The following is a 21068-nucleotide window of genomic DNA, read 5'->3' on the forward strand; positions in this document are numbered from 1 at the left end:
AAAAAAAAAAAAAAGAAACGCAAACGATTCCAAACGGCCCCCAAAGTTATTTGGGTTCTTCTCATAAAAAATCATACTAACTATTACACTTCATGTTAAAAAACGCATTTCCAACTGTAATTCATTATTTATGATGAAGTTAGAGGAAAATACCTATTTATTTGTGGCGTTATTTTCATCCATGTAGCGAATATGATGTATCTTTTTGCTTGCCACTACTACTATTTTATCAAGGAAAGCCAGCTTCCGGTCGTATTATTAAGTCGGTCCGGTCCACCATCATTTGATCCTCAGGTTATTGCACAGGTGGCCGAGCTCCGGTCTTGCATCCATCCAGGCAGTAAATCTCGTCTCAGTCGCAGAAGTGCAGTAGAGGTAAGATCTAAATGTGATCAAGAAGAAGTATCGCCTGAAAATGGATGCCCCCAAAAAAAAAAAAAAAGAAATTGTTATTCTCAATGTTTCTCTGCAGCCATATAAAGTCAAGTCCAATTCTGTGGCGGCTAGTGTAAGCATGCCAGCCAAATGCCACCACGGTCAGCAACTCAATATGAAGGATAACTTTACACTCATTATTTGATCTTTTTAGATGCAGGTTTTTCCAGATAGCCGAAACATGGGCACCTAAACCTAAACACGCAGACGTTTCCTAGATAAAAAAACTTCGTAGTCAATGCTTACAAACTCAGTTTGCTGCAAGTACACTAGCGAAAACGTCAACTAACCTTAGAGCTTTAGTACCCATGTCAGTCAGGTATGCCCGATTCTCATCATCATCATCAGGAAGTTTCTCAAGTTCCTTTGCATAGTAAAAGATATCATCACGCAAATGTCCTGCCCCCGCACACCTTTAATAGCATGGAAAATTCAAGAACCAAGTTCGTCAAAATCAGGGATAGGGACTTACATTATCATCAACGTCAAACCACAGCAGTAGTTAATTCACCTATGAATGAGAATTCTACTACAATAAAGTTTTTCACTTCTTTTCAAATTCATCATGTTCCACCCAAAGCCTACTCTACCCTGGATCTTACGCCATTTATTAGTTCTCCCTTTCTCTAGTTGATCAAAACTGATTCTATTCATTGAAGCATTCCAAGATTTTACATTGTAAAATATAAGAAAAACTAATTCCCTTTTGAACATGGAGCAGAACACAGCTACAGCACGACTTGGATGCCATAGCAATGAAGTAGTTTCCCTGTCAAGATGATGCCAAAGCTCAAAGGCTCTTGCTGGTCATTTAGCCGTAACTCAACTCACTTCTGCATTTTCATTGGTTACATCATCTAACTAGATAGGTGGAACCTGACGCAACTTATTATGTCTAGTCCAGGCCTAAATGATGGTGGTACAATGCTTGAATCGAAGGACATGAAGCCAAATATTGTTATAAATTTGCAAGAAATAATTTAATGAAGCAGGAAAAGGACATGAAGAACTATGATCTCATCAAGATCTTAAAGATGAATTGATGACCACCCGCAAAAAAGTTCAAAGCTTAACAAGATAAGGAAATTCCTTTTATTAGATGAACAGAATCGCTTACCGTTCTATAACAGTGTCAACGTTCGCCTTGCTCTCAGGACCATGCGTCAGAACTCTCGTAAGGCTTAATATGTCCCGATAATCACCCATTTGCTGTGCTTCTTCATCAGAAGTTTGGGAAGCTAGCTTCTCCTCAGGTAAAGGGAATGAATGTGGAGCAACCACTACAGATCTCGGAGCATAAGATGTCAAGTTTGCATCTGCTTCAAGTTTAATACAAAGAATAGCCATTGCGTAGGCAACCCCTCCAAATCCTGTGTGTGATACAAACAGATAAGACCCTGCAGAGCTTTTTTTAAGCCAGAAAAAAAAAATGAAAAGAAATAAATTCAGTTCATTTACAACATTCATTATTTAATCAGAACTGAGATGGAAAGGAATTGAAGAAAAAACCAAAGATGTTGCTGAATCATTTTACTCGGAAATCATCACTATAATCTTAATTTGCATGCCTTCTTTTACTACCAATCATAGTCCACATCGCATATAACACAAAATTCACATTTCATCAAGAACTGAAAGCATCCAATATGTAATATATGGCTTCACTATGGTTTCAGAATATGTCTAGTGGACGCATAAAGATTGCAATGGTACTTCAAATAGTCAAATATTAATCTTTACATGGTTTCACAGTATATACGTACTTCAAATACATAATGGATATGCTTAGCACCACATAGTTCTCTACAGATATACACATTTAAACGTCTTTTTTTTTTTTTTTTAAGTCATCAAACCTGGATGCTGATGTACCTGAGACGAAAGATGGTATGAAACCTTCGAAGTTTGGATGGTAATGTTACGTCACCAGCTAGTTCAAAAACTTTACAAGTTAGACCACCAACCATTGCATCTATACTTAATAGGATAGAAATGTATATATTATAGAAAAATCTAGTCAGTTTTGTTAAGATTGTTCTACCAATAATAAAAGTGTAATAAGAATCCAACAAGCAAGTACAACATTTCCAGATAAAAAGATATTAGAAGACTTCGATGGTCAAACAGTTAAAAGGTAAAATACTAAACTAGCATAAAAGGTGGTTAAGACTCGCATTTCTTCTAGCTTTTTAAGATACTTCCCCTAATGTTCAATAGATGTACACAATACGTCCCTTACTGTTAACTTTAGCTATAAGCATAAAAGGCAGACAGGTACATATAAAAAAAAATAAAACAGATATAATATTTACAAGGTACAGAAATATCATCTGATGATGGCCTAAATTTCTACAGAATAATTAACACCATTGAATCAAAGTTAATTGTGAGAAAGGTCATCAATAATGTAAAACCTAGAAGGGAGGTTTATGTCATTTTGCAAAACTAGGGAGGCAGTAGCTGACGTTTTGTCCTAAAAAGTGTTGAATTGTTCTGTTGTTAAAATTTTTGAATTCTGATAAGGATTAATTACAACAAGAACCACTTAGATTTTGCCAATTTACTATTCGATTTTCAATTTAACTATAATAAATATCCCCCCTGCCATTAAGTTTCAACATTCCATTAAAGAACATATTTTAGAAAGCAATCTAACCAATTAGAAGATTACATGATGGTACCCTGACACAGCCTTCTACATGATAGGAGACATTTCAATTTTCAAGTTGATATGCAGCTAAGATCATGAAAAACCACTTTATCTTTGCTATAACTAATTATGGTACTTACTCATCTTTGCAGTACTGGATAGCATCAATATCAGAGGCCAGAGCCTCTCTCTCTCTAGTTAAAGGTATCCTCCTGTATGCTATATTATAGCATTCATTTTTCAGAGCTGCATAAACCTCAGCCGGAGTCTTGATATCATCTGCAAATATATTCTCCCAATATCCAATGACACTGACTTGATTTGACACTGGACTATATTCTTCACGGTGTAAAAGCATTCGACCACCAGAATGTCTAATCTCTGTTATGATATCTTCTTTAAGTCGTACCTCCATGTGTTCTACCTATGAAGCAGTGAGGAAACAAAGTTAGGATACATTGGATATGCAACTAGTACCTCCAGCCTTATTTTTGGACCCTGCAAAGTGGCAGTAAAGCAAATAAAGACGTACAACTGAACCAGTGATTCCAACATGTTTCAGCGTGTCAACAGGGTTATTCAGCTCCCTGAGCACAAAAGGCGTTCCATTGATATAAACAACTGCTTCTTCCCTCAGATCAGTTACATTAACTTTCTGAGGAGTGCTTCCAGTAGGATCAGGCTTGGCACCAAGGTATGCTAACATGCCCTTTGCACCGGCAATTGTTGGTGTTGCCATACTGTATACAGGATAACCATCCACCTGAAAGGAATAATCAGATTAACTTGCCCCATACAAACAGATTAAGCCATTTTACTTCCAGAAAGAAAATCCATAATTTCTTTAGAGGATCTCCTAATCTTCCAGACAAACTAGACAAGATCCTATGAGTGAAAAATATTGGTATCTGTGGGATAAAATTTCATTGATTACAGTTTTCCAAACATCAAAAACTCATTAAGAGCTAGAGTGTAATCATATTACTGAGTAGGACTGACAAAATAACTGATATACAGAAGTACAGAGACAAAAACATGCATTATCCTAGCATAAGATCAAGCAGGTGAGAAGAGGAGCCAACAGCAGGTACTTTTGCAAAAGCAGCTTGAAATTCAAGTTGAATTGTTTGGACTATCATCCAAGTACAACATCTAATCCTTTTCATTCAGGCTGCATCTGCTAAATTTTAACTACAGGTCTAGACAAATTGTGATTATCTACAATTGAAATAAAGAGTTTGTACTAGAACTTATATCCTGGTACCTTGTCTTAGCAGGTACCTAACAATCAGAAAGTTGGGGGTTCAAAACTGATACAGCTAACTCTTACATTCTTCTTTGAGAGCATCAGGGAGAGTCGGGCAACATTTTTATGTTGAAGGTGGGAAGAGAAGGTTCTTAACATGACACCAAATCAAGGAGGACACTGGAGAAAGTGGAAAGGGAAGAGAGGAGAGAGATGAGAGTGAATACTGTGTCATGACTAGTGGTATCATATAGAAAGACTTGGCTTTTATAAACAAAAAGGGGGAGAAAGAGTAGAAATGTTGAATACCCAATTGTGTTAGGAAATGAGCAGTAAAATACTTGTTTTGGCATGAAAAGAATAAAGTATTCAGAGATGTACGCACATAGATGCTAGGATAGCTTGTTTGAGCTAGAAAGTGAAGAAGGGATGTGTAGCCATTAAATTACAAAGCTAGTAGAAGAGCATTATGATAAGCCTCTGTCTGTTCTCAATGATGGTCCAAATAGCTAGCTGCGAGGATAAAATAAAGTAAAAAAGCAACAGCCATGTACATTTTTGCAATTTAACAACTTAATCCATCAAAAGGACATGATAATCTTCATATATCATTCTTAAGAAGGAAAAGAAATATGATTTTCAGAACATTGTGCTATAACATAACAAAAAGAAAAAGTAGGTCATCCAGTTTGATGCAGAAAAAGTTCTAGCAAATCTATAATTGGCTCTTTATCCAATAAGCCAGAATGGCAAAACTGCGCTAGCTGTTATTGATACCATAGTAATTGACAATTCACATCGAATTGCACAAACTAGCTCTTTTACGCAGGATGTCTAAATTCTCCTATATATGTATACCAAACTGGCCTCTACCAGGCAATCGATGGCCTACTCTGGACCTTTGAAGGTCAACAAACACAAGAAATGAGATACTAAATCAAAGTTTCTGACACACCATTTTGCTATGGTAAATTTCCAGTTTGTTTTACTTGTTACTGAATGGTCCAGCATACCTGGTATACATGTGGTGCTCCATGAATCTGTATATGGCTTGAAGTTTTTTGACCAGGAAAGAAGTACATCTTCAGTATAGATCCTTTCCCCAGAACTGAACCATTGCGATCCTTGACAATGGCCTCCATTACTGCATCTCCATGTTGAGATTCATGTGGAGCTCTCAGTTCCTCCTGAATTTACAAAAATGCCAGCAGAGTAAAACAGAAGCAAAAGAAAACCACAAAACCCAGACAAAAGGTGTTTAATAAGAGAAGCTTTACAGGGACAGTAAAGAATCGCCCAGGCCGTAACCGAATGGACCACTTCATGGCTTGAACTTCTGGTCGCTGAAGCAACCAATTCTTAAACGTAATCTTTGAATCTCCCTGTCGACAAAATCCATCAAAAGCTTCACTACCAAGATATGCTGCAAAAGCAATCAAACGAAAATAACGCTCCAAGTATTCAGCACCCCGGTTTAGTGCCACTCTTCTCTCCCGAGGCTCAACTTGTTGCTGATTGAATAACTTCCTGTACTGCAAGACAGCTTGGCGAATATTCTGCAAAGCTGAACATCTATCAATTACAGCATCTAAGGCGTCTCTGCACTCAACCCCATTGTCAAACAATCTTGTTATCTTCCATAGCAAAAGAATGTCATTTATCCCAAATGCATAACTTGTGTATCTTTGAGGTTTTGTCGTCATTGCTGTAGATGTTGAAGCATGACATTCGCTTTCATCACCACTTGATATACCACCACCGAACTCTTCAGGTGATGTATTATCAGTTAATACTCTAATAGGTCTTCCATAATCTATTCGAAGTTTTAGAAGACAAGCAATTACAGTACCAGTGGTTGTTCTTCCTATACCCATCTGTCACATATAAGGGAAAAAAAATCATAATCAGGGTCATAATAGAACTAATGTACCATACCAACCAGAAAAAAAGTGCTATCCAATAGGGCATGAAAAGAACAGGTCTTCCAAAGAAAACAAATTTGAAATGGTTATAAGAAGTCAAAGAATTCAGCATCTATACGTTAAGACAAGTTCTACCTGGCAGTTAAAAACAAAAGCTGTGTCCTTTGAAGCAGATGTTATATTCATTGACAGTAAGTCAAAGTCAGAACTTTTGGGAGCTTTACCATCAGTGATTGGCACACGAGCATACTTGATTGGGAAACCATCAGCCTCTAGGCAACTAAAGACCTCCAATGGGGTTTGAACTGCACCAGGCCTCACATTCTCCCAGGCATCAAATATTTGACCATCATCGGTTTCATGAATAACCATTACAGCCCCATGGTAAAGGTCAGCTTCTCGCAGAATATCATCTTTCAGACGAGCTTCCATTCTTTCTACTCTTTCACAGTCAATCCCCTAGATGCAATATCCCAGCAAATAAGCTGCCAGAATTGCATTTTGTAATAGCATATAATCACGAAATGAAAAAAAAAAAAAGTACATTTACCAGCATTTTTCCAATTAGTATAAACACAAAAGCAACAGACACTCAGACACAATAAACTTGTAAATCCAGAAATGAAACTCTTATATTTAGTAGTAAGTTACAAATTGGAATTTAAAAAGAAGTGGTACATTTACCACCATTTTTCTGATTACTATAACCACAAAAGTAACAGACATCAAGATGTAATTCCAGAAATCAAATTTTCAAATAGGAGTTTAAATTTGATCTGTTTTATAACAGCGACGTATACTTAGGTAACTGCACTTCCAGGAGAAAGATTTCGGTTTTAAGAACAGGTCCAAGATGGTTACATGGCAATATTTCCCCTTAAAGAAAGCAACAAATAAGAAGCAATTGCAAATACCAGACACATAGTTCCAATCTCCTACACCCCCAACATCATGGTATAAAAGATGATAAATGAAAGCAAAGGAAAAGATATTGTAAGCAAAGGAAAAATGGAAAAGACATGTCAATATTATAGACTTCAAATCAGAGTATAAATTCATGAATAACCAATATTAGATGTGTACGTCATGATGAATACATGCGCCCTTAATTGCAGAAGAAATACAATATTGACCACCAATGCAGGTTAACAATATTTATTTGATAAATCTGGGTTTTGCGCAGAATGATATTTCTTCCTTTCCCTATTAATGATGTTTTATGATTAAGGATAATACGGGTTAATCATTTGTGAACACACTGATTATTCAACATAAACTGTCACAAACAACACTAAAAACATTGTCACAGAATTTTCTAGCAATTATCATCCAAGAACTTGCTAATATGCTGTTTACTTAATCAATATTTTCGCCACTAAGTGATGCTAGGGGAAAGTCCTACATTTTAGGCCAATTCCTTGACACTTTGGCTTCAATCCTTAATCTTCTGACAAAATGTGTGCAATATCTTTTCAACAAAGCACTTATTTAAAAATCTAAACAGCTGCAGGAAGGACTAGATCTTAGCTTCTAGAACTTATAGATAACTAATCCTGCAGATTACATCTCATTTTTTTATTTAAATCTAGACCTCTTATTTCTCCACTTCTTGTCGTTGTATCTTGGCAATAAATTTTACAATGTAGATTTACTACTTCAGCACTAAATATCAATATCCTTTCTGCATCAGTTTAGTATTAACAAAAGCACTAAAAATTATAATAGCACATTTTGCATATTCAAGTCCTTCAGTTTGGTCTGTAAATTTTCCTTGTGTATCTTGGATTTTCAGCCGAATAGAGGTCTCTGTTTTCTGCTGTTGGGAACTGTAAGTACACTTCTCCCTTCGAAAAACATCAGTCATAGGGTTCTTCTCCGCAGATGTACAGCCCTTAAATGTTATCTTTTTTTTTTTTGAAGGTAACTTTACCTATTTTTTAGGGAACTAGGACACTAGCCTAAAATCCATGAAAGTATGAAAAAGTGTAATTTTTTAGAAGCCATGGATGCATGTTTTGCAATCAAATGCTTTAGTGGTCTGAAAGAATATAAATTGTGATTTATTCGGTATACAGTAAATCTATCTGCAATTCTAGACTTCAGTCAAATTACTGATGCTTCTAGCATAGCTTTCAACGTTCATATGCTCAAAGTTGCATCTGGTAAGTTCTGTGTCCATTTGACTTTGGTTTCTCAGAATTGTGCTCCCTCCGAAGGAAATAATCAAACCTCTCAAATTCTATGGGGATGTTATGAAAATCAATAGACTAATCAAAGACTCTAGGGCAGAAAATTGAACTGCAGAATTCAGCAAATCAAGCTAAGCCATGCTCTTCTGAAAAAAAAAAAACTACAGTAGTTTGGCCCAATAAAAAATAAAAACGAAATAAGTTGAATGTTCCAATGTACCATCAGTGATGTCATCATAATGAATATGCACAAAGGGACATATCTCAGATTGAAAATACCGTGTACTCCAGCATGTTTTTATATGGTCTTTCAACTTCACGAAGTACGAAGGGTTTTCCATTGATGTAGATAACAGGTTCTTCCCTCATGTTGTGCCAAAACACAGGGCGCCCGCCTTTACAGCTGCCAATGCGTTGGATGACAGATCGAATCCCATCCACAGTAGGATTGGCAACACCATATACTGGAAAACCAGGAATTTCTCTAAAATTGGGGGCACCATCTACTCTTTCTGACAAACTAGAGTCTTGGCAGCCAGGATAGTGATCGCTTTTAAGAATAGTTTGACTGCCAAGTACCTCCCCATTTCTCATTGCGGCAACTTGACCCATCTCACAGGGGCGGCCATCAGCAGATTCTGCAATTTTTGTTAGAGATGGTTTCAAAATTGTATGTCCAAGTGCTCCCATTGGATCTCTCCTTAGCAACCTGTACCAAGAAAAATAATTTATTTTGGATAATGAAATATAAACATACTAAGGTGACTATGCCCATGTGTGAAAATGCTATACATGACTAGTTGTCCAGGATTAAATTATTATGCTGTCTTGATAAGAGCTTTTGATAGCACTTGTGCATTTTTAACATCTAAGTATCCATCCTTGATCATCAAATCTTGTCTCAGACCATGAAAAGCTCGCAAGTGGAGCCAAGCTAATAATAAAAGACTGGGTGCCAGACTTCCATCCTCTCTTTTGGTATGCGCCACAAACTAAGATTAAGCAAACAAAACCACTCAACTGGAAGCAGTATTAGACATAGTAATGCAGACAATGAATGGCTCAAGGAATTCCAGAATTTTGCTCAAGCTTCGATTAGGCACACATTCAAAGATATAGAGTATTATCTGGAATTTACTCTCAGTTTTAAAAGAGTCTTTATAGAGTCAGTTTGAGTCATCAGTCATTTATTCTTCTTCAGATTTCCAGGTTTTAGTACTTAGGTGTATATTATTAATTTAGCTTCTTGCAGGAACTTTTTAATTTTAGTAATTTTATGTTTATGGTAGTTTTCTGTTTAGTAATTAGGATTTTAGTTTTTAAAAAAGAGTGAATAAGGAAGCTTTCTGATATGATTCTGTTTTACTTGAGAGTCTTATTTGGAGTTAAAGTCAGATTCGGTCTAGGGGTCTATAAGTATTGTACTTCTCCACAAAGATAAGACAGAATTTTCTTTGTTAATAAATATTCGTGAATACTTGCTGTCTTCTTGAGGTTGTGAGATGCAAACTAGCCTTGAGTGTGATACCTAAGGGTTTCTAGGAGCAATTCATGGAGTTTGTTAATCTGACCTCCTTCTTACTTGCACATTTCCTGCAATTTTTCTTTACTTATCTGTTCTGTTGTTACTTGCTTATTATGGTTTGTGCCAGCAATTTTACCCTATAATGTTTTGATTTCCGAATGAGTTCTAAGCTTGAGAATCTGTTATAAAAATCTGTTGGACTACCATCAGCTTTGTGCCATGTCAATAGTTTCTGCTTAATCAATTTGAGAGAAATAAGGATATCTAGAGACATGAGGCTGGACTCTAAGGCAGGTGATCTCCCTCTACTGTGTCAAAATGAACAAACACTTAACGGGACAAAGAGAGAAGGGAGTGTCGGTTTTTTTTTTTTTTTTGTGGGGTGGGGGGGGGGGAACAAAGACGAGAGGCAAAAATTTTAACATGATGACACACTGTGGGGATGAAGTGCCCTATTATTTGCACAGGGTTTATGTTACTATTCCTGCATGAGATCGATAAGAGAGGTTGCTAATTAACAGAAAAGTTGATCTATTCAAGTGCAAAGATTCTCAGACGAGAACAGTATAACATAGAGACCTCTAAACCTGCTATATAGGCTTTTGCTATCTCGCCCAAGGATCAGTGCTCTAGCTTTAACATGCTTGCAGGCTCTGAAGAGCAGTTTACCTGGTATGATGTTTTGGGCATGCAGTCACTTCCTGAGCTGCTCTCTCCCCTATGCTTTTGAGGGAGGTGGAAGATATATGTGGGAACATTTGTTGACACTCACTAAAGAGAACAAAAAAGCTGCTGACTTATCTATAATGACAACTAATGTTAAATGACGAGTTACAGTTGAATGCCATCCAAAATAAGTCTAAGTAAGATATTTCTCATTAATTCTACTTGTGCTAAGAACCTCTCCTCCAACTTGTATTTATGGCTCAATTCAGCAGTTAGATTTATCTCGTACAAATATCAGCCTACATGATCCTCTGAGTTTTAGTATCAAGTCTACCAAAGCTTATTCAATCACAAGGGTGAGATTGAGGCAAAATTGTAATCATGGCAAACAGTTAGCTTTGGAGGAGCAAGCAAGAAGTGACTCTTTCATTCTAAATCAAAGACATGAGCATAGATCCATCACAGTTTCTGCAGTAGAATTCTCTTTTACCTTCGGATTATGCTATACAACTCTGGCCTTGCTTTCATCCAGTCAGTGAAACTGCACCCATCTGGGAGTTTAGCATTAAGTGCTTCTCTTTCTGTATGGAGATAGACGGCAAAGCAAATTAGGAAGTAATATCTTTCCAAGTACTCCACAAAGAAGGATAGTGATGCCTCCCTCTTCATCTCATCTGGTTGCCTTAATATACTGTTGCGATAAGTAGCAATGGCTTCACGTAAGTTCTGATATTAGGTCACAGATGAATAACTTAGAATACAAGAAATACAATTGCCAAGAAAGATAGCTGTCCATAAAGCTAGAAGGCAGTAAAATCTTCTTGGAGCAAAATCAAAATAAACAAACCACTGATATCATAGGTGAAAAATTTTCTTCAGACAAATAAGCATTAGGTTCTGCAGGAGAAGTTACAAAGGGATAAACCAATGTGATGTCATAAGAATATAAAAGTTTAAAGGCTTCTAGCCTTCTGCAACTCTTGGGGGGACATGATTGGTGCATGTAGCCTTCTCCAGACAAGCTAAGAGGCTACTTTTGCCTATTGCATCAATGCTTGCTTTTAAATTGAATGATTACTAATAAAACAAATCCAAAATAAAGCAAAGCTCTAAAGAAACTCAATACCTGCATTGAAGCACATTTGTCGATGACTTTGTCAACTTGTCTTTTGCCTTCAACACCACCCTTAAGGCATACCTCTAGTCAATATAATTTCAACAAAATCTTCCAGTCGTCAAATTACGGAAACTAATGTTGAGCTACTTTTGCACACCTCTAAAACCCGAATCAGGCTTCTAATGACAGCATATTCGCCTCTAAGAATTGCTTCCTCAGAATTTGGTAAATTGTCTGTGATGCTTGAACTGCAGTCAGAAACTTTGCCAATTGAATTGGTCCTGGGAATACCTGTTGAACGATTGATCATAAAGTTAACAGAAGATGAGAGTAGTAAAAAGTATTCGTCTAAGGTTTGTTACAAGGATGGATGATTCCAGAACCGAGCAAGTTTTCTTCAGGTGTGTTGCATATACAAAACTCAAGGTGCATAGTGCTTGCTTTTCATATGAAAGAAGGCCATTCAAAATCTCTAGCTGTCAATTGGTTTTATCTCATGGATCATCTGCTATATTTCATTGTGTTAAGCTTTTAGATTAGTAGCAATTCAGTTTAATCCTTCATTGTTGTGTTAAGCTTTTAGCTTCATTGTGTAAAGGTGATATTACCCTTCGCTATTTCATTAGCAATATAAAACTTGTATTCACCCCAACACCAACAAGGCAAAACAAAATTCAAGATACACTAGCACAGATTTCAGAATAAGGTATTTAGGATCAAAACAAGTGAAGTAATAGTGGTAAGGTTTTCTTGTAAATAGCTGAGTAAATGAGGGCAGTCGTACAGCTCAAGAGGTAAAAAGCATAGGAGAACACATGATCTATGTAAATACTACCTGAAACTCCTAGTCGATTAAGATAAATCAATGTTGCAATCACCATCCCAGTTGTCGTTCTTCCACGTCCCATTTGGCAATTAAATACTATCTCTGTCTTCATATCAGCTTGAGAAATTTTTTGAACCTAAAAGTAGTATGTGAGTGAGAGAGAGAGAGAGAGAGAGAGAGAGAGAGAGAGAGAGAAGCCCATGCATCGATGCATATTATAGGAAACTGAGTACTCCTAATGACATTGCCAACAAATAACAGAAAGTCAATTGTGGGGTAATTGAAGTCATGATGTGGTATATTCACAAATCGTATTTCCAATATATGCAGAATATGCAGGTAGATAAGTGCATTAAATGTTTTCATGATGTTGATAATCATGATGGCGATGATACATCTTACCACAGTAAGGTAAAGTCTTTTTTCAGTTTGACCAACTGTTCAAGTAAGATCACAATTTTAAGTGTCTATAGGACTAGCAATAACAGAAGATCAAAAGTTAAATCTATGTAAACTGTTGCAATATCAAGCACATTGATTTAAAAGTTACTTTATTTTTAAAACAAGGACAAAAGTAAAACCAAGTCAAGATTGACCTAATGCTATCATGATCCCATAAAAAAAAAATGAAGCTAAGTTGATTGCATCATCATTAGATATGAACATCCAACTTTCTGTTTGCGTGTAGGACTTCTTTGCAACAAAAGAAGGCATGGAAACAAATCTTCTTTAGCCATCAAATTTTTCGGGCAAAAATGTCCTAAAAGTGCTATAAGATCCTGCATTTGCTAGAACAATCTAAAGTTCTTCAGTAATCTACTCTTACACACAATAGAAAATAACCAAGGGAATAGTTGATGAAATATCTAGGGTTTGCAATTTCCATGATATTAACTAAATTAATAAACTAAAAAAGGATGACTCATGAGTATTACAAAAGAAGCCTGTTCAGCAGAAACTCACAAGAATATCAAAATCCTGCTCTTTGGGTGATTTTTCATCTGTTATAGGAACTCTTTCATAGTCAACAAGATACTTTAGTTTTTGCAGTTCCTCGTACACCTGGCTTTGAAATGAATGTTTAGAATGGGAGTAAGCACTTAATTGGATGCAATCCAATCTCTGACTAAATCATGACACTTCTGAACAAATTGAAATACCTCCAGCGGTGTTTTTACAGAAGCAATTGTCACTGGTTCCCATTGATCGACCATCTGACCATCTGGTAGCTCATCAGTAACAAGGATCTTATTTCCATACCTGTCATTTGGATGTGTAGCGAAAAGATACAAGGCAGATCAAAGAAAAAAACATGGAGAGAAAGAGAGACAGAGACACAGATAGAGAGCCAAGATCAACCCAGAATAGGTACCTAGCAGCTTCAAGCAGAATATCTTCTTTTAGTCGATCCTCCATTTGCTCCAGTCTCTGCCTGTTGATACCCTAATTTAATGTGCCAAAATTTGGTCCCAAAAAAAAGCTAAACATAAAACTTTGAGTTTCAAGGGGAAACAAAAACTGAAACAAAAATTTTTACTAGATCCAGACTATGAAAAAGAATATTCAAATGACGCAAGACTGGATAATTTCTACAGGGGACCCAAAAAAAATAAAATTCTCAAAAGAACCAGCAACAAATCAATCCTGAAGATTAGCCATTCTCAAAGTCAACTCAAAATATTAAAAAGTTAAAGCAAAATCCTTTTGCCTGCTTTGGCTTGACAAATTATGACGAAATTTTCCTCCTGATGAGAGAGCATATAAAAGAAATCCATTTCTTCATATACTTCAATCACTACGTCAAAGAAATAGGCCAATTCAGCAGCCTTCTATTCAGTTTCTTTAAGAGAAATTCTCATAAATATCAGTTAATAGAAATCCATTTCTCCATATACTTGCTACATGGAAGAAATAGGCAACTTCAGCAGCTTTGAGAGAAATTCTCATCAATATCAGTTAAGAGGACAGCCTATATTAAAAAAGACATGGCATAAGTTTCAAAATTTATATTGCTTATCTTTCTCTTAACCAGCAAAATCCTGATTTCATAACAGCTACAAATTCTTAGTTACAATGTAACAAGCTGAAGAGGAAAATAATTTTATTTGACATTCTCAGCAGTCTGCATGTAGTGGGAAATTCCTCTGTAATAACTAACCGTATACTCTAGATTGGAGAATGGCCTTTCCACATCCCGCAAGACAAAAGGACGTCCATTTATGTATACCACCTGTTCCAAGAATGACAGGAGTAGAACAAGACACATGAATGCTAAATCAGAACTCCCTAGGAGCATCCAAATTTTACTCACCAGGTTCAAAAACATTTACAAAAATTGTAAGTATTTCAACAACTTGAACACAATATACAGCGCCCCAATCAGCATGATGTTCAATTTAGACAACAAAGGAGAACTCAGGAATATCAGTCAAAGAAATTCAAGAGGCAAATATAGCATCCCCTCCCCCCAAAATAAAAAGTGTAAACACATAAAAGTTGTGACAAATGAATACTAAATGAATGACACTACTGCAAAAAATATTCAATTAAAGCATGCAGAGATCCTAACTTTGATTTTCTTCATTATCCATTAAGGCTTTCACACATTTGTCCCAAAAAGATACATGCAAAATGCTGGAGCAGGCAAGTTAAAGGCAAATAACTGTATAAGTCACTATTTTCTTCAACATTAAGCTTTAAAAAACCTTCCAAGTTCAACAGCCTGAATTAAGGAGACAGGTTTACTATGTTGAAGAAATAAAGAGCAAATTGAGAGCAAAAATCGCCTTTAAGAAAATGAAGAGCAAGCAAAGATAAGTAAGTGTATGTTTTCAAGTAAAATGGAAACTAAGAGTTGAAAAAAATGAAGAATGAAATTTGCTAAAACAGCAAATGATAAAGTTACAAAACAATAATGGTGTAATAAATGAAATCATTGTTCATGTCAAAACTCAATCAAACCATGTGAAGATCCTAAGTTTAATTTCCAAGCATTAAAAGGCTTTGACCCACCAAAAGTAGATATACAAAATATTAGAGCGGGCAAGTTAAAGGTGGACAACCGTACAAGTTGCTCTGCTGTTTATGAAGCTTTAAAACCTTTACAATTTTGATAGCCCACTGAATAAAAAAAATGAGATAAACAACATTAAAAGTTGCTGGAATTGGTATAGCACTGAACCTCGAAAGTTGAAGAAATGACAAAGTTATTACCGGTTCCTCACGCAGATTAATCCAAAGGACATGAGTTTGCTTCCCCGGCATTTGAGCTCTTATGTGGTCTAGAACATTTCTAATGCCATGAATGGTTGGAATAGCAACACCGTGGACATGCAACAAGTCAGCCTACTCCACAAGGGCAAACAAATTCTGAAAGTCAAATTAAAGATGAAGCAGAGAACCAAATAAGGTTTTTAAATAAATACAAATGACACCACCTCTAAACCCATGTCAAATAATTGATAAACATGCTAATGGCTATCAACCTGGGAACATAAACGAGTAAGCATCTCATCCTTTGAAAGCCACAACATAATAAAGAAAAGAAGAGATAGATGACATAGCAACACATTGGCACTTTGGACATCTGTCTGAAGTGTCCTACTGTGCTATTAATTTATGTCTGCATATAGTAGCTTAGTTAAACTGATTTAGTTGGTAAAATTAATTATGCCAGCTGTCTCTCATTGTAGAGTTGAGGTTAGCAATTACCTATTAAAAATCCAGTAGTGACCTTTGCAGACAGAGTTGCATTTATTCAGTTCATTTTCTTGTGCCAGTTGGTACTTTGTTCTCCTTCTTTCTTCTCTCCTCTTCCTCTTGAACCATCTTGCCTTGCATCAATTGGTATCACACCCTCTAAAGTATACAATTTATTTTCAGTGATTGTGTTAGTTCTCAGTTTTTTCTCTACCTTTGTCTACTTTTGCATTCTCAATGGGTATTATGAAGCGAGAGAGCTTTAAATTGTCCGCTAATATACAGTTGCCTCCTCTCAGAGTTTGGAAGTTTTTGTATCTCTTTAAAATTTTTGTTACAAAATTTCGCTACAGTCATGCTACAAGTAGTTTGGAAATGTATATTATCACTGATGACAAAGCATAAAATTTATTCCACCAATAGAGACACAATCCATCCTTGTCATTTTACCTAAAGAGCTACTCGATTAAGATCCCAAAAAACCTGTAGTTCAGATCACCCTTCAGCTGTTTTCTGATCTATTTTACACTTTGTTTAGGTTTCTTAAATATTTTCCTAATTAATAGAAAAATGATTTTTAAAGCTAAACAAAATTCTAGAGATCAAAAGAAGAGTTAGAGGAGATTAGTGAAAGCTCATGATGATGTACTCCCATAATAATGATTCGACATATATAAACTTCAAAATCCAATTGTGTAACCTTTTGACAAAAAGGTTAAAAGAAGATGTTAGCAGGCCTACTAGACATTTGGCACAAGCTATGAAATGACAACGATAATGACCCCCTCAAATGGTAATATGTTTATAAGAATTCCTTTTTCTGAAAATTATTTTTGGTATTTTCACTGCAATTGTGATCACTGTTTTTAGTTTTATCTGTTTCAACAATAAAACCTAAACTAGAAAAAACTTAAATGACATCTCCTCGGCCAATATCAACTTTCGGTAATCGCTGGCAATTGACTACCCTCAACAACTTCAGCATGACCATACTTCAAATTCTCCATTGATCTCAAAATTTTTTTTTGAATCAAAATTAACAAAAACTCAAGGGAAAAGGCCAAAACCAGCAATAAACATCTTGAGGCTGCATCCAACCAAATCAAGACATCAAAATGATTGTCTCCATGGTAATACAGCAAAATAGATAGTCAATCGACAAACATCAGTCCCATAAGCTTGAATCACATTTAGGCAAATAAGAACTATACTAAGGTCAAGCTCAGTCTACTGATGTTTACGGGAAAGTCCCAAGACTTATAAAAACAGGTTGAATAGTGGTATTTAACTACAAAATATTATATTCAAACTACATATATAGACCAAAAACAAAAAGTCATGGCAGCCATAACAACCAAGTGTTGCCTTCTACTAGTGAGGAGGTTGGGGGAGAACAAAAGCACAGACAGGAATGAATAGTGGCGGAGGGAAGGGAGCGAGCAAGGGGTTTAGGAGTGGAAAGATTAGAGAGCCATGAAGATAGGAGAGATGGGCAGAAAAGTGATGCAGAGAAGAGGACAACAATGAGGCCTGCTGCGTGTCTTCTTTATTTATTTATTTATTTATTTCATTTTGTCGGTTTTTCATGCTTTTATATTCTGGAAATGACCATTGCCCACTTTTAAGTCTTCAATAGTGATGAAAACATACCCATAACCAAACATGTACCGCTTTCAAGACCTTAAAACCCATAGTGGCTCAAACTATATTCCAAACCACAATATTTTATCTTTCACAACCTCTTGCTATAATTTGAGTCTTGCTAGGACTCAATTGAACTCCAGCCGCTCTTTTGCTCTATATAGGGATAGGGGGCATATTTAAATTCTTCAGGAAACATGGGTACTTAAAATCTTAAAAACCCATAGGTTCCCAAGTTTAAGGTTTCTGCTGTATCAGGAACGGTAATAAAAGTTAAAACAAAATTTGGCGGATTCAACATTGACAGACCTATAGTAAGGCAAATGGGGGGTTATGGAAGAGCATACAACGTGCCCTCCTGTAGTAGCCAAATATAAGCAGCATCTCCAAGCAAATTTCATATGACAAGTACAAGAAATGATGTTTGTGGAAGAATACAGTTCTAAGTCCAATAACTCTGCCACAGTATCATAATATGTAAGGAAGATGTGATGATTCACATAAATCGACAACAGTTAACTTCAGGTCTGGCCTCAATGAATAGGATCTGTAGTCAAAATTACTGCTTTTTGGTGGTTAATTCTATCTTTCCCTTTTGTAGCTTTTTGTTGAGGCCAATATCAAGAAGAAAACTTTGTCTAAGCTATTTGTATAGGTAGTCGAGCCAATGCTGTATATAATGGAGCTATGAAGAAACCTTAAAGGTTCAAACACAGCCTTAAACTTTGTTATACAGATTGCTACCACAACAATCAAGGTTAACAAAAAGTGTAGTGCAACTGCTTCTGTCGATGTGTTAAAACAAACTTGCATGTTTGGAGGAAACTTGACCCCTATGGAAACTGAAATCTAAACAAACTAATTTTCTTGATATGAAGTCTGTTGGTGCTTAATTAAGTATTACTGCAATTAGTTATTTTGTCTATTTCTATTTTGCTTATAGGAATGTAAACTTAAGTAACTTGCTTTTGCAAATAGTGTTAGAAGTTGCCTATTTATAGTCTTGTTACTAGCTTTATAGATAGCATTCAGACGCTAAGCTGATTTTGTTCAAGGATTGGTTCCCGCTTCCATCATTTTCTCTCATTTATCTTCTCTCTCTCTCTCTCTCATCTCTTTCCACTTTTATCAACAGTGATTGTAACCATTTAACATTTATATTCACATAATTTGCTGCATAACATAATTACAATATCAGTAATGTCATTTGAAATCGATATTTACGTGGAAAATGTTTATAGCTAGACAGATTTGGTAATATATCAAAACTTTTCTCAGTGAATTAGAATTCAATTTGCTGCTTTTAAATCTCTACCTTTTTTTCTCGTCTTCTTGTAAAGGAAGAGTTGGTCTCATTTTGCATTTGATTCATTCTCAAAACAATGGTTATAATACATCAGAAATTATGCAGTTATGATCCCTCCCCCACCAATCAATTCGGGCATCGGTATCCTGAACTACTACAGAGGTAATGTCTGACAAATCAACCGTCCTCTAGGTTGGGGAAACAAGGCAAGTTCTTGACATTAACAGTCTTAACAAGCTCACAAGTGATGAATTTCAGGAATGGAGTTTGTGTATGACTTCGAATGTTGGTTTCTGGTGTCTGGATGGTCAAACATGGGTGCAAAACCTACATGGCAGCATTAACTCAAAGGCAGTTAAATTGTTATTTTTGCATACAGTCCACATAAATTGAAGTTCTTGGAAACATTAGCCAAGAAAGGGTAGTTTGTTTGAGTCAAGAAACACAAGCCCAACATAGCTGCTAATGTATTTTTATATGCTTTTTCTTGGGCAGCTATTTTGAAAAGATACTTGTATAGTTTCAATTTATAAGGATGGTAGGTGGTTAACAGTGATTGATTAGATGAAAAGGAAAAGAAAAATCAAACTGATAGAAAATCAATCAAGTGAACAGGGATGTGAGATTTAGAGCTAAGAAACGAAAGACCGAAATATGTGATTACCTGATGTATCAATTGGATTAAAAGAAAGCTAAATTTGAAGTTAGTCTACATTCATCAAACATGACCAAATAAAATAAAATAAAACGAAGGGTAGAGAGAAACCTTGCGATAGTTGGGTGCACCATCGATCTGCGGGATCAAGCGCTTGTTCTGGCATCCAGGAAAATGATCGCTCTTGAGTATCGTCTTCTTCCCCAGTACGGACCCATCTCTTTGTTTCATCACCTGCTCCGGCTCCTTTGGTATCGATGACACGGTCCGCATGTTTTCTTGTCGGCCTTTCGCTTGAGCCAAGAAATACGATATTGGAATGTCTCGCTAATAAAAATGAGAGCCAACCATCATGGCCCTCCCTCGACGCAACGCAATTTGACAAGTAGAGCAGTAATGGTTCCTTTCCCCTCTCCCCTCGTCTCCTCTCCTTGGGAACGCAATTGACAGACTCTTTTTCCCTCCTCCCGGGCAACAATGCCGCGCCCCTAAGAAGGACGCCACAAGACAAACCGCACCGCTTGAGATGTGAGAATCCCCTTTTGATTAAGAGTAGAATAGCAATACTTTCTCTTACCCTCCCATACTGATGTTCGTGTTTATTCCAACTGTTGTCGATGACTGATAGCCGGAGGAGCAGAGCCGTTAAACAGGAGAAATGATAACGTTAGGAGGCGTTTGGTTAATGGTTTCAGGGTTTCGATTTCAATCATGCACGTTGTTTGTTTGAGGCCAATTATCGTATCAGCTTTCCTTTTCTCACAGTATCAATTAGCACCCCTAAAGTTTTGAATAATTACTCACCTTCCTTTTTTAAAATTTTTGTAACTTCCAAGCCCAATTCAAAATATATTTATAATTTTCTGTTACAAAAGTACATCAGTTAAGTTTTCAAATGTTAATAGATTTAAGGGATAATTTCAGAAACCTCCCCTGAGGTTTCTGACATTTACACTTACCTCCCCTGTGGTTTGAACAATTACACTGACCTCCCCTGAGGTTACTAATCCTTTACAAATTCAGTCCAAATAATTAAAATATTATTTTAGAGAGTGAAATTAGAATTTTGTACCTGATTTGTCCTTTGTGCCACATGTCCAATGAATGGCAAAGTATTACAAATTAATTAACAATTAATAAACTTTAACGAGCTTAGTTTATAGGCAAATACGTATATCCTATTTAAAGTAT

General features: G+C 36.2%; 1 protein-coding gene across 2 annotated transcripts; it reads right to left on the reverse strand.

Moving 5' to 3' along the window:
• Positions 1-31: 31 nt before the first annotated feature.
• On the reverse strand, positions 32-20536 carry LOC113780652 (paladin). Of its 2 annotated transcripts, XM_027326435.1 has the most exons (19): positions 19989-20536; positions 15790-15921; positions 14735-14806; positions 13949-14019; positions 13737-13836; positions 13540-13638; positions 12586-12712; positions 11908-12041; positions 11760-11819; positions 11124-11359; positions 8722-9151; positions 6389-6712; positions 5609-6205; positions 5345-5518; positions 3618-3848; positions 3226-3509; positions 1553-1840; positions 726-848; positions 32-409 (listed from the first exon to the last, which is right to left on the reverse strand). In XM_027326435.1, exons 1-19 carry the CDS (start codon positions 20148-20150, stop codon positions 280-282), a joined length of 3774 nt encoding a protein of 1257 aa, XP_027182236.1. In that variant the 5' UTR covers positions 20151-20536; the 3' UTR covers positions 32-279. The 2 variants fall into 2 exon arrangements, with proteins under 2 accessions (XP_027182236.1, XP_027182242.1); XM_027326441.1 differs by lacking the exons at positions 32-409; positions 726-848; positions 1553-1840 and adding an exon at positions 1959-2365.
• Positions 20537-21068: the final 532 nt, after the last annotated feature.

Source organism: Coffea eugenioides, chromosome 1, assembly GCF_003713205.1.
Source record: "Coffea eugenioides isolate CCC68of chromosome 1, Ceug_1.0, whole genome shotgun sequence".
In the NCBI taxonomy this organism is placed as follows: domain Eukaryota; kingdom Viridiplantae; phylum Streptophyta; class Magnoliopsida; order Gentianales; family Rubiaceae; genus Coffea; species Coffea eugenioides.